The 14,679-nt window shown below is 42.7% G+C and overlaps 1 protein-coding gene across 1 annotated transcript in view; it reads left to right on the top strand.

The window, feature by feature from the left end:
* GARS1 (glycyl-tRNA synthetase 1) overlaps positions 1-14,006 on the top strand; it is a 36,809-nt gene extending 22,803 nt beyond the window's left edge. The window contains exons 9-17 of the mRNA XM_058180810.1: positions 363-525; positions 1,922-2,086; positions 4,077-4,185; positions 5,442-5,586; positions 7,145-7,230; positions 7,498-7,607; positions 8,789-8,882; positions 10,744-10,934; positions 11,907-14,006. Of these exons, the coding sequence (XP_058036793.1) occupies positions 363-525; positions 1,922-2,086; positions 4,077-4,185; positions 5,442-5,586; positions 7,145-7,230; positions 7,498-7,607; positions 8,789-8,882; positions 10,744-10,934; positions 11,907-12,032 (1,189 nt within the window). The 3' untranslated portion in view covers positions 12,033-14,006. The remainder of the gene's footprint in view (positions 1-362; positions 526-1,921; positions 2,087-4,076; positions 4,186-5,441; positions 5,587-7,144; positions 7,231-7,497; positions 7,608-8,788; positions 8,883-10,743; positions 10,935-11,906) is intronic.
* Positions 14,007-14,679: the final 673 nt, after the last annotated feature.

The following is a 14,679-nucleotide window of genomic DNA, read 5'->3' as shown; positions in this document are numbered from 1 at the left end:
AGCGAATGTGGTTTTCATAACTGCAAGCCCACTGTTCGGAATGGTTTTGCCAAAACCCGGAAGTAAATGCCAGGTTTTTTCCCCCACAAAATCATTGTAAATCTCAATCACTTGACCACAGGCTGCTGCAAACAATAGTAAATGATTGTGTTGCCAAGTATCTGAAGTGTGGTCACATGACCAAGGGATGTGTTGATTGTTGGAACTTTAGATCCAGGTTGTAAGTCCCCTTTTTCAGGCAGGTCATAACTTTGAGCAGTCGCTAATCAGCCAGTTGTAAATCGAGGACTGACTGTATCCCCCTAAGATTTGCTCTCTTTATCAAAAGAAGTTACAACCTGAAGCGTTTCTCTTTGTTTCAGGGAATTCACAATGGCAGAAATTGAACATTTTGTGGACCCCAGTGAAAAATGTCATCCTAAGTTTCAAAATGTAGCAGACCTCCACATCCTCTTGTATTCTGCCAAAGCCCAGACCAGTGGGCAGCCAGCCCGTGTCATGTGTTTGGGGGATGCCGTTGAGCAGGTAAGGACTGGGGCATTCTTGTGGACGGGAGGAAATCCTCTTGACTCCCTTCATTGCATTCAGTGTGGAAGGTGAATGAAATCAGATACAGACAACACCTGAATTCAACACCTGAATTCAACACCTGAATTCAAACACCTGAATTCAAACACCTGTCCAAGCTGTTTGCTTTATAGCAGTTGGGTTTAACTCTGTACCTGCTGAGGGTTGGACTTCCAATCCCATAATCTCTACCCATCTCCCTCTGGGATTTAAGTACAGAGGAACCTGGGCTGCAACACATTGGGAAGGCTGCTTGGCAGACTTACGATGGACCATGGCTGGCTGGGGAATTCTGGGAGTGGAAGTCCACACATCTCAAAACTGCCTCGGTTGAGAAACAGTGAGGTAAAATAGTCGTAACTGAATACTCATCGTTCCCTCAGAAGTCCCCATAAAGTATCTGAGAAAAGATTTCAGAATTTTGGAGGAAAATGCAGAAATCCCTTCCCAGTGAAACTGGGGGGCGGGTGGGGGGAGGGATTGGGTGAAATGGACTAGGACTAGTGGTGGCATGATGGTAATCTTCCAGTATTGAGGGGCTGCCTCAAAGAAGAGGGAGACAGCCTATTCTCCAAAGCAGCTAAAGGCAGGACAAGAAGCAATGGATGAAAACTAATTAAGGAGAGAACCAACCTAGAACAAAGGAGAAATTTTCTTAGCAGGCAGTGGGAACAATTAAGCAGTGGAACAGCTTGCCACCAGAAGGTGTGGCTGCTCCAACACTGGAGGTTTTTAAGAAGAGACTGGATAGCCACTTGTCTGGAATGGGTTAGGGGCAGTGATGGTGAACCTTTTAGACACCGAGTGCCCAGACTGCTCGCGTACGCATTCCCAAACTGAAAGGTGCACGAGTGTGCAAATGTGTGCATGCATAGACATGTGCATACACAACTTGCACGCATGCATGCGCAGCAGAGACTCAAAGACCAGCTGGCCAGCGCGAGGCGGGGCATCCCAACACAGGCAGCACAGCAAGAGGTAAGATCTTTTGTGAGTTTCTGTTTCATTGTTTGCAGGGAAACAGAAGCTCACGAAAGAAACGCCACAAAGATCTAACCTGGGGCGATGGCACACGTGCCAGCAGAGAGGGCTCTGTGTGTCATCATCTCTAACACGCGTGCCACAGGTTCGCCATCACAGGTATAGGGTCTCCTGTTGAGCAGGGAATTGGACTAGAAGACCTGCAAATTCCCTTCCTGCTCTATTTTTCCGTATTGTACTGGCTGAGTATTTGCAGAATTGCATTGCCAGAATCCTTCGAGATGCCAAGTAAGGGAAGGCTTGGAAGTTTTCTGGAGAAAGGGTTTCTGTTTGTTCCTTTGAAAAGCCTGTTTGCTTCTCTTTGCTTTCCCAGGGTGTGATCAACAATTCTGTCCTGGGCTACTTCATTGGCCGGATCTATCTCTACCTCATCAAAGTTGGCATCTCTCAGGAGAAGCTTCGTTTCCGGCAGCACATGGAGAACGAGATGGCTCATTACGCCTGTGACTGCTGGGATGCGGAGACCAAAACCTCCTACGTAAGCAATAGTAATAGCACTTACATACTGCTTCAGAGTGCTTTATAGCCCTCTCTGTGAGGTTGACAGAGCCAGCCTTCCCCCCCCCCCACTCCAACAATCTGGGTCCTCATTTTATCTACTTCGGATGATTGGAAGGCTGAGTCAACCTTGAGCCAGTCAGGATAAAACCGCTGGCAGATGGCAGAATTAGCCTGCAATACTGCATTTTAACCACTCTGCCACCACTCAAATGCCAGGCTTTTGAGTTCTTGGGTGGAAAGCCCAACTCTTGGATACGTGTGCGTAGGTCAGGGATGAAATGCTACTGGTTTGCTCCAGTTTGGGCAAACCTTTAGTTAAAAAAGCTACTGGTTCAGTTGAACCAGGAGTTTAAAAAGCTACTGGTTCGGACAAATTGGTAGTTAGCTACCAGTTCGGTTGAAATGGTAGTTTAAAAAAACTACTGGTACCTCCTAACCAGTATTTCTGACGATTGGCTGTGCCGCGGGGTTAGGAAATCCTGCTTTCTAGCAAAGCTAAATTGTGCGGCACAGCTGATTCCCTCCCCCACCCCCGCTGTTTTACTTACCTTCCCAAGCCTCCTTTTGGTGCAGTGTGTATGCGCACACACAGTGCGCATTTGGTGTGCAGTCACATGCACGCGCAGCACACATTTGCCGCATAGTATTCATGCGCGGCCAGCGAACTGGTAGCAAATCGATTTGGATTTCACCACTGCCGTAGGTGCATGCGCCCTGATTTAAGGTGAATCTTGTGATGAAAGCTGAAGTTGAATTGTCAAGAGGTGCCTCTCCAAAGGAAAATCTGCCAATTACTCTTTTAAAATAGTAATAATAGAATTCTATTATTACTATTATTAAAATGATATTATGCTTCTGAAATTGAGTTTATAAAAGATTCTGGAGATAGATCTTCTTAAGCAGATTGCCATAGGAAGTACGTGGCTTCTAATCACTTTTAAACTCCTTCCTGTATGCAGTCCTTATCTCCCAGTTACCCAGGGTTAGGTTTGGGTTTATAACGGTTTGCCACGGCCAGTCAACCACCAGACAACTGGCTACGGGAGAAGAGTTACACTAATATCAAAGAAATGGTGGAATGGAATCATTAAAGGATTGAAAAGGAGGGACAAAATGAAATGAGAATGATAAAAATTAAAACAATTTAAAATTTATTGTAAATAATTAAACTGAATTGTTAAATTGTCCTGTGTTGAATTGGCTGTGGTGAGTTCGCCTCAGTAAGTTTTCCCATTCCGTGTAGGTTCAGCCGACAGTCACATGTAGTCAAAAGCTAAGAAGAATCTAACCTGGCTATGATTGGATGGGAGGCCACTGGGAAATCCTAGAACAGTTGATTAGAGTTGAAAAGGATACCTGGAAAAAGAGAACGAGCACCACTTACATGCTGTCTTTAAGAAAATACTTTGCACATCCTGGGAGTTGAGTTTGGCTTAAAGGCAACTTTACCTTCTTGTTGCATTTGCAGACATTTCATGCGATCCAGTACAGTTAGTCCTCAACTTACAATTTAGTGACTGTTCAAAGTTACAACAACAAAGTTACAAGTCAAAAAAGTGACTTATGGCTGTTTTTCACATTTACAACTATTACAGCTTCCTCATGGTCACGTGATCAGAATTCAGATGTTTTGCAGCTGACTGATATGATGGTTGCAGTGTTCCAGGGGGTGTCACGTGATCCCCTTTTGTGACCTCCTGACAAGCAAAGTCAATGGGGAAGCCAGATTCTTCCCCATTGACTTCTAGACATTTCTGGAAGTATTTATTTATTTATGTAATCTATTGCTGCATGTTTAATGGCTTCCTTGTGAGTAAGAAAGTTGTTATTTAACAAAATGAAAACATTTCTTAGATAAGTGCAGGGTGGAAGGCCTGCTGGAGCTTCAAACTGTGCAGGATCGTTTTGGTGTCACGATTTGTCTAAAGCGAAGGCTTCATTTTTTTATTTATTTTTTACTTTTCCAGGGCTGGATTGAAATTGTTGGCTGTGCTGATCGCTCCTGCTACGACCTCTCCTGCCACGCCAGAGCCACCAAAGTCCCTCTCGTTGCTGAGAAGCTTTTGAAGGAGCCAATATCCTTTTCTGAAAGAAAGCCGTGGCTGGTTCCATCTATTTGGGTGTGGATGAGCTTTACAAGCTTTCAGGGCCACTAGGGTGAAATCAAGGAGCTGCTCTGAGCTCAGAGCTGTGGGTTTTTTCTGTGATGCCGGCATAATCCTTAAATGAGATGTCAACTGTTTCAGTACAGGTAGTCCTTGATTTACAAGTAATCATTTAGCAACCATTCAAAGTTACAACAGACTCTGAAAAAGCTACTTGTACCTAGAATTCATAGTTTGTGCCCCCTCAGGTCATGGGACTGCATATTGGGCACTCAGCATGTGGCTCTCACTTGCAATTTTCTGCAGCATACATGACTGCAATGTACTTAAAAAAAAAAAAAGCAGCATTTACTTCCTGTTTTTACAAAAAAAAAAGGCTGTATAGCGCATAGTGGGTTTGCTTAACATCTGTGACTTCTGCTTAAAGACCACTGCAAAAAAGTTTGTGAAATTTGGGTACGGTCATGTGACTCACTCTATGATTATCACAATTTACAGGCTCAATTTTGGTCCTATGTTGAGGACTACCTTTGTACCCTGTGCTGCAGCTAGCTGTTGCCTCACTTCTGGGAAGCTAATTTGGTTCTTTAAGTTGAAATTGTCAAATGTTTTGAAAGACTGCATAAAGAAGAGGTAGCTTGAGCTGCTTCAGGATTTGAAAGTTAATTTCATGAAGCCACTGAATAACTACAGAACAGCCAGGCCAGAGAGGGAAGGTTACAATCCCTAATCAAAGTTTTGTATTTTGAGAGGTAGTCCTCCACTTACTACCATTCATTTAGCAGCCATTCAAATTTAGAACAGCAGTGAAAAAAATAATTTACAACCAGTCCTCCTGTGATCCAAATTTGGGCATTTGGTAACTGACATGTATTTATGACGGTTGTAGCATCCTGGAGTCAGATGATCACCATTTGTGACCTTCCAAGCTGGCTTCCGACAGGAAAGTTGAGAATGGGAGAAGCTGGATTCACTTAACAACTGCATGACTCAACTGCAGTGATTCATGGCAAAAAGGTCTTAAAACTAAAGCAGCTCACTTAACAACCTCCTTGTTTAGCAACGGAAGCTAAGCAAGGAGCTTCTGCTCCCAGTTGTGATTGTAAGTTGAGGACTACCTGTAAAAGCACAAAAGAAATGGTGGGAAAGATAAAGCATTTTCCTGCCCCATGTGACATCATGTACACAAACACACTTGCAGTTGGATTCCTTAGCTCCGCCTATACAGAATCGCCAATATTGTTCAGTTTGAACCAAATAAGGGAGCCATAGGGAAAGCATACAAGAAGGATGCCAAGCTGGTTCTGGAGTATCTTGCCATCTGTGACGAGTGTTATATCAGCGAAATGGAGACACAGCTGAACGAAAAAGGGTAAGCTGAGCCTGACAGAACTGGGTCCCCTCGGGAGCCGTGAGAGTCAAAAGAGATTTTTAAACCCAGCATTCCAAGCCAATAAAAGTGGAAATCCAGTGTGATTTTATGGAATTAATTTTCTTATCAATGGCCTAGAGGTGAAGACTTTTGCCTCCCACCCCAGAAGGTTGAAAGTTCAATCCTAGGCAGTGACATATGTTTCTCTATTAGGGAGAAAATATCTGCTGTGAACTCCGTATAGGTGTCAGGAAGGGCATCGGACCAGTAAATGCTCAGCTCCATTCAGCTGCCCTGATTCCATCCCAATGCAAGGGATTACGGGTGGTAAAAGATAAAAAATTCTCTTGTCTCACAATACTTATTGATGGATACCCAACTGCCCTTCTTCAGAAGACACTGATCACCTTTCTGAGAAATTATAATAAAACTAGCAACAATAACCAGCAGTTTCCAAGTGACTTGCAAGATCAGCTTCTTATAAAGAAACTTGAAGCCACCTAAAAGTGAATTGACGAGTGGGCAAGGCACGATCCTAAGAGCTAATGAAGTTCTGTTGGTGCAACCAATCTTTAATAGGAACCTGTTTGCTTTTGAGGAGCTGAAATTTCCTCTTCGCATCAGAGTACATGGATTGCACCCTCCACCCACCAGTTCCCTGTTGCATGTTTATTTATTTACTAATTTACTAACTAACTATATAGTCCACCCATCTCACTGTCAGGCTAGTCTGGGCAATTTACAGCATCATAAAAGCATAAAATAAAACAATGAAAACATCATCCTACAGGAACTTTGTGGGATGAAATTTGACTTTCTTGGTTTTTGTTTTTTTTTCCTTTGAAAACATTTCACTTCTCATCAAAGAATTGAAAAAGCTTCTTAAGTGAACAGTGAAATGTTTTCAAAGAAAAAACAAAGTCCAGTTGCCTTTTGGAAAAAGCACCTTTGGGACCACCGTGAGCTGAATGATTGAGAATCTCCATAAAGATTAACATTAAAACATTCTACAATAAGAATTAAAACACTAAAATTAACAAAAACCTAGATAAAAAGGGACCAATATTTAAACAGGATGGAGGTGGGATCTTCTAAATCTAAACACCTCCAGGGTGAGATGTGCCCATCAGGACTCCAGTCAAGTGGCAACAAGGCCCCTTTGGTAGGCCAGGAAGGGGGGCCAGGTCTCCCCACGAAGGACACAGTGTCCCAGAGGATGGGAGCCACAAGAGAAAAGGCTCTTCTGGACCCAATGGGCAGATTCCTAGACCGATGGGGACCATGATGTGCCCCTTCTGCTGGCACAGATGTAGGCAAGCCAATCCCATTTGGGATGAGACGTTCCTCAGGTAGCCTGGACCCTTGTCATAAAGGGCTTTCAAGGTGATCATGAACACCCTGAATTGGACCTGGAAAGAAACTGGCAACCAGTGAGGATTACACAACAACAGTGTCACACAAGCCGCTCAAGGGACTTCCAGAACTAGTTGCAGCTTCCAAATATCCCTTTACCTCCACAGTTCAGCATCCTTTTGACACCCCTTTCTCTCCTTGGTAGGGAATTTACGGTTGAGACAGAAGGGAAAACCTTTCGGGTAACGAAGGACATGGTCAGCGTGAAGAGATTCCAGAAAACCTTGCATGGTAAGTCTTCTTCCTCTCAGCTCTGCAAAAAATAGAGCCACTTCAGCTGAAGTGTCAGAAATCATCTTGAGGGGGCAGCAGAATGTTAGAATCTTTCCTTCCTTCCTTCCTTCCTTCCTTCCTTCCTTCCTTCCTTCCTTCCTTCCTTCCTTCCTTCCTTCCTCCTTTCCTCCCTCCCTCCTGACCCAGATGATAAAAACAGTCTTAAACCTGGAAACTTACTGAATCTGACCCGCAAACATTAGATCGTTGTCTTTTGTTTTCTAGTGGAAGAGATTGTCCCCAACGTGATTGAACCTTCCTTTGGGCTTGGAAGAATCATGTATACGATATTTGAGCATACATTCCGCATCAGGGAGGGAGATGAACAGCGAACGGTAGGATTTCTTGTAGCCATAAGGCATTTAACTAGGTCAGGTCTGCAAACTTGGCTCTTTTAAGTCTTGTGGACTTCAGCTGGCTGAGGAACTCTGGAAGCTGAAGTCCACAAGTCTTAAAAGAGCCAAGTTTGCAGACCCCTGACCTAGGGACTCTGAATTACAATTAGTCCTCAACTTAAGACCACTATTGAGCCCAAAATTTCTGTTGCTAAACAAGACACTTTTTAAGTGAGTTTTACCCCATTTTACGGCCTTTCCTGCCATGTTTGTTAAGTGAATCTTTGCAGTGGTTAATGTTGTAACAAGATTGTCCAATGAATCTGTATTCCACATTGACTGCTGATCAGAAGGTTGCAAAAAGGAATCACGTGACCCCAGTGGGACACTGCGACCGTCATAAATATGAACCAGTTGCCAAGCCTCCAAATTTTATTCACGTGACCATGGGGATGCTGCAACAATCCTCAGTCTGAAAAATGGTCACGTCACATTTTTCAGCGGCACCGTAATTTCAAACGGTCACTAAATGAAATGTTGCAAGTACTACCTGTATTTATTAAATTTTTATCCTGCTTTTACTACTTTATAAATGAGTCACGTTGGTGAGCATATTTATTACCCCTGCCGCCTCCTATTTCCCCACAACAACAGTCCTGCGATATGGATTAGCCTGAGGCAGACGGATTGGCCCAAAGTCACCCAGCCTGCTTCGTGCCTAAAATGAGACTAGAACTCGCAGTCTCCTGGTGATTGACCCAAAGTCACTCAGTTGCCTTTCATGGCTAAAGTGGGATTAGAACTCATTGTTCCTGGGAATTGGCTCAAATCCTTCCATTGGTTTTCATGCCTGGCAGGACTAGAACTCACTGCCTCTGGGTTTCTAAACCAGCATCTTAACTACTTTATCAAAATGGTATAGAAATGCAGAGCAAGAAGTTAAGGCTGTTTAGGTTTGTACCCTACTGAGTCGGAAGTTACTGTCGGTTTTGTTTTTTTCCTACACCCCTTTTTTCCTGATTTTTATTTTCATTTGTGTTTTATAATATATTTTAATAAAGTTTCTTGAAGAAAAATGTTTCAAACTGGGTGGGTCTCACAGTCATAAATTGCCACGTGAAAGTTGGCTCTACCAGCTCCATTGTTTTGAGTGTGTGCTTGCTGTTTTCTCTTTGTATCAGTACTTCAGCTTTCCTGCTATGGTGGCTCCTTTCAAATGCTCCGTTCTTCCTTTGAGTCAGAACCAGGAATTTGTTCCATTTGTGAAGGAACTCTGTGAGTAAAATGCTTCCCTGTAAATAAAGATTATTTGAATGAATTATTTCTTGAAAAGGGACCTACAGGTAGTCCTTCACTTATAACTTCGATTGAGCCAAAAATGTCTGTTGCTAAGAGAGACATTTGATAAGCATATTTTGCCCCATTTTACAGCTTTTCTTGCCACAGTTGTTAAGTGAATCACTGCAGTTGTCACGTCAGTAACACAGCTGTTAAGTGAATCTGGTTTTCCCATTGACTTTGCTTGTCAGAAGGGGATCACATGACCACGGGACACTGCAACCGTCATAAATATGAGTCAGCTTCCAAGTGTCTGAATTATGACCATGGAGATGCTGTGGCGTTCAGGATGAAAAAGTCATATATCACTTTTTTCAGTGCTGTTGTAACTTTGAACAGTCACTAAATGAATGGTTGTAAGCCGAGGACTACCTGTATGGGGATGGAAGTATTGTATGTCTGGATTCTGTCAATGACAGTCACGTTCACTAAACAAATGGGTGTATTGACTTGTATTTATGGTGTTACCAGCACTGGAGACCTGCAAAGAATAGGAAATATGAGGGGCCAATAGTTTTATCTCTTCCAGCTTCTCCCTCATTGAGGGAGAGGAAACTCTTTTGAAAACTCTTCATTTCTTTTTTGTTATTTTATTATATTATTATCTTTTATTCATTAAACCTATATGCCTCCCATCTCACTATCCAAAGTGATTTCAGGAGGCTCCCAATGCAATAAAATATGTAAAAGAGTGACAGCTAATCTTTTCGGCACTGAGTGCTGAAACTGCAGCATGTGCGCATATGCCAGAGTGCCAAAAACCCAAAAGAGCAGCTGGCAACGGTGCGCATGCCCACAGAGAGGCCTCTGCGTGCCACCTCTGGCACTCATGCCTGCCACAGGTTCACCATCACGGGTATAGAATGTATAAAATTACGTATAACCATAAATATTCTATGGAATTATAACGATAAACATAACAATTAAAATCAGAGAAGTTGAACACCAACTAAAAACCGAGAGCTTGAACGGAGCTGGGACGGTGCCTTCTCTGTCACTGCACCAACCACCTCCTGTCTAAAGTATAAGCTGCCCTTTCATTCTCCGTTTGAGAAACGCAAAATGGACTTTTAGGATATTTTGGGCTTTGATTTTGGCTCTCATTTGGGGAGATCTTGCGGAATTCATGTTTCCTTTATTTCAGTTGTAAAAACATTGTGTAGAGTTTATGCTAAATTTTTGGGACACGAGAGGGGCTGTATTTTTCTAAAGATATCATCCTGTAAATAAGGCTGTCTTTAACGTACAAGGTGCTAAGATTCATAGTCAGCAATTTGGTGACTGCACTGCATTCATCTTGTCAGACGGTCCTTGACTTATGACTGGTTGTTTAGTGATCATTTAAAATTAGGAGAAAATTATTACTTATGATTAAAGGTTTGATAACTGTCCCACACAATCACTTGATTGCTCAGCAACTGCCTGCATTTATGGCTATTCACAGCATCAGGCAGTCATGTGGCCATGATTTATGACATTTTTTTTGCTGCAAACTGGCATTTACTTATCGTTTCTAGCAAACACTGCCCATTGTGGACAATGCATTTACTTAAAGAACACGTGTTCACTTAACAATGATTCACTTAACTGTGTGTGTGTGTGTGTGTGTGTGTATAAAAAATCAGGCATAATCATGTGATGACCTACTTAACGTCCGTAATTCCAGGTTCAACCATGGTCATATGTCAAGGACCACCTGTAAGCTTTTTCAGACTAGACAAATCAGTAAGGTACTATGCATGTAATAATGAATTAATCCTCCCTCCCCCTCCCTCCACACTTCCTTTTTTTTAACCAGCTGAAGCTCTGACCAGGAATGGAGTCTCCCACAAAGTGGACGATTCTTCTGGATCCATCGGTCGGCGGTATGCGAGGACAGATGAAATCGGGGTGGCATTCGGGATTACAGTTGACTTCGACACGGTCAACAAGACCCCACACACAGCCACCTTAAGAGATCGCGACTCCATGCAGCAGATACGGGCCGAGGTAAGATGGCCTGTGGGCAGCCAGCTAGAGGTGGCTTTTGCACAGGTTGGGGGAGTAAAATCTGCAGAAAATAAAAATATGTCCTTGGAAAGGAAAGGTGGAGAGAGAAAAGTCTCACAAACACATACCAACAGAATCCATATCCAGCATTTTTTTTATTTATTTACATTTATATCCCGCCCTTCTCCGAAGACTCAGGGCGGCTTACATTGTGTAAGGCAATAGTCTCATCCTATTTGTGTATTGATATACAAAGTCAACTAATTGCCCCCCCAACAATCTGGGTCCTCATTTTACCTACCTTATAAAGGATGGAAGGCTGAGTCAACCTTGGGCCTGGTGGGACTCGAGCCTGCAGTAATTGCAAGCAGCTGTGTTAATAACAGGCTGTCTTACAGCCTGAGCCACCCACGGTTTTCAACTGCAGCAACTTTTAAGATGTGTGGATGTCAACTCCCAGAATTTGCATAGCTGGCTGAGGAATTCTGGGAGTTGAAGTTGCTGAAGTTGAGAAACACCACTCTGTAACCATTTCTTTCTAATTCTTTTATGGGTTATTTATGTGTGTGTGTGTGCGCACGTGTGTGCATGTATGTATTTATATGTATATATATCTCTATCTATATTTGGGATAACGTGCTGTGAGATCATCTGGATGGTAGATGGATTATAAATATTTTTATATTTATAAAAGTCCAGGCAACTGGAACTCAAGTTAGAACCGAAGAAGCTTCTTGGATGAGAAGCGAAATGTTTTCAAAGAAAAAAGCCCAGTTCCCTTTTGGAAAAGCACTGTTGTGTTTTCTGGTAGGGGTGGTATGTGTGTTTGCCTCACTGCGTCTGGCTCTGTGGGGAGAAACGCACCCCACTGGACAAGTCCCTTTGCACGACTTTCTTGCATTCTGAAAGAATATCAAGGACATGGACACTCAATCCTGGATTGATCGGTATCTCACCCATTCTTGCTTTTAGATCTCAGAGCTGCCAGTCCTGGTGAGCGACCTGGCCAACGGCAACATAACTTGGGCTGACGTAGAGGCCAAGTACCCTCCCTTCGAGGGTCAAGAGACAGGCAAAAAGGACGCGATGGAAGTCTGAAGCTAATGCCCGAAAGGAAACCTCATCATGAAGTCAATTTTTAATTGTCCGTGTTAATAGAGGTTTTATGATGTATATTATTTGACCTGGCTTTCTCCGCATACCCAGGGCCCCCCTGGTTATCCAATCCATAGTCTCTGCCTGAATTTAACTCCCATCTCCAATAACCCCCATTAAAATGACTTAAAACATACCAGGTTCTCTTAACATCAAGTTTGGCCTAGTGCAGAGATCTCCAAACTTCGCAATGTGTGGACTTCAGGTCCCAGAATTCCTCAGTCAGCCATGCTGGAGGGGGAATTATGGGAACTGTAGTTCACAAGTCTTAAAGCCCGTCCGGTTTGGAGACCCCTGGTCTAGTACACCAAGGTAGAATCCAAGACTTCACGTCCCATCTTAGCCACGGAAGCCCGATGGGCTGACCTTGGGCCAGTCACTCTCTCAGCCCAACTCGCCTCACAGGGTTGTTGTAGTGGGGAAAATAAGAGGATATGTTTGCCACCTTGAGTTATTTGCAAAAAAATTAAAGTGGGATAAAATAAATAAAATCGGTTCCTTCCTCAACCTGCAGATATTTCTTGGCTTTTGACTGATTGCTTAGCAATTATTTGAAATTAAAGCAGACCGTCAGGAGTATTTAGTATCCAGTTCTGAATTTCTGACAGCTACCCCTCCGCCCCCAGTAACGTCACCGCATGTCGATGCTCAGCAACCGGCCCAAATTAGCCATTTGCAGCATCCCGCAGTCACTTGACCACAACTTTATGAAAATTTTGCCACTGCTTGCTTCCAATTTTTAGCAAACAATGGGTTTTTAACGTAATGAGGTCATAGAATCAGGCCGGTCACATGGGTGACTCACTTTACAACCATAAAGACAGGTTCCATTACAGTTGTAAGTTGAGGACTGCCTGTATAGAAAAACGTTAATTCTCCATGCCAGAGCCTCTTAACATTTTCCTTCATGAAAGCAGAATTCTCAGGTGAAATACCAAGGTGATGTTTTCCCTGCTTTTTCTGAATAATTGTTCTTTGCTTGCTTTTGTGGCTTTTTGTCTCCTGTTCTTGTCTGTTCCTGGGAACACGTCTGAAAAGATTGTATGTCTGTAGGTGCTTCTAAGCTTAACAAAGCCATTTTAAGAACCCTGAGCCTGTGTGTTGTTTATGACATTTTATTATTCGTTAAATTCACACGTCTCCCATCTCGAGAAGGTGGCTAGAGTGATTTACAGAAACATAGCACGTGCCATCAAGTTTTCTGAAGGCTGTCACACAATTTTGCTAATATTTGTGTGCTATTCAAGTACATTTTAATGATCATTGGTAATACTGAGCTGCAAGGTACAAACTTAGTCAAAACTTGATTCATTGCACGTAGTTCTTGACTTAGAACTATTTCTTTAGTGATCATCCGAAGTTACAACGGCACTGAAAATAGTGACTTAGGACCATTTTTCACACTTACAACCTTTGCTGCATCCCTGCGGTCATGTGATCAAAATTCAGAGGCTTGGCTCATAACCGTTGCAGGGTCCTGAAGTCACATGATCCCCCTTTGCGACCTGAAAACCAAACTCAGCGGGAAGCCAGATTCACTTAACAACCGTGTTACTAGCTTATCAACTGCAGTGATTCACTTAACAACTGTGGCAAGAAAGGTCGTAAAATGGGACAAAAATCGCATGACTATCTATTTGAGCTTAATTGTTATCATAAGTTGAGACTACCTGTATTATTTTGCTACACAAAGTTTGAAACTACGATTTCATCTTTTCATCTTTTTATTTTAGGTCATGTTTTAGTTCCATATCACTACTGGGAGTCATCAGGGATTTATGCTATGTGAGACTATTATGTTGCGTTTAATTTCAGATTAATAATAGATTAGAAGAGAAAGAGTGCCACAAGTGTATGTATGCCAACTTACAACACAGAGTATTAAATACAGTTACATTTTTAAGGCAACATTTTTTTTTTTAAAAAAAGACAAATTTCACAAATAGATTTTGTCCAGTGGTGGCGAACCGGTAGCAGCAGTGGGAGATTCCACCCACTCACCCGGATGCTTCTGCGCATGTGCAGAAGCGCTGCGAGCACCCACGCGCCCATGAGCACAATGGTAGCAACGGGATTTGAAACCCTCTGCTGGTTTTGTCTCACAATCTGTTCCAAGGAAACTTAGGGGAAGTCTCAAAACAATATAAGGTTATATAAGATAAAAAGCTACATCCTTCGAAAGAAAGGAAACAAAACTGTAACACCTGGATTTATCTGATAAGCATTAAATTTTATACCTTTTGCTGAACATTTTACTGAATTATAGGTAGCTCTTACAGCACTTCATTTAGTGACCAAAGTTACAGTGACACTGAAAAAAGTGGCTTAGGACTATTTTTCATGCGACCACTGCAAACGTCTGCATGGTCACGTGATTTACATCTGGATGCTTGACAACTGGTTTATACTTACGACGGTTGCACGTGATCCCCTTTTGCAACATTTGACAAGCAAACTTGCAGGGAAAGCCAGATTCACTTGTCAACTGCAGTGATTCAGTTAACAACTGTGGCAAGGAAAGTCATAAAATGGGGCAAAATTCACTTAACAAATGTCTCACTTAGCAACATAAAATTAGGGCTCAATTGTC

This window comes from Ahaetulla prasina, chromosome 4 (genome assembly GCF_028640845.1).
Source record: "Ahaetulla prasina isolate Xishuangbanna chromosome 4, ASM2864084v1, whole genome shotgun sequence".
Classification (NCBI taxonomy): Eukaryota; Metazoa; Chordata; class Lepidosauria; order Squamata; family Colubridae; genus Ahaetulla; species Ahaetulla prasina.
This window is presented reverse-complemented; position numbering and strand designations above follow the sequence as displayed.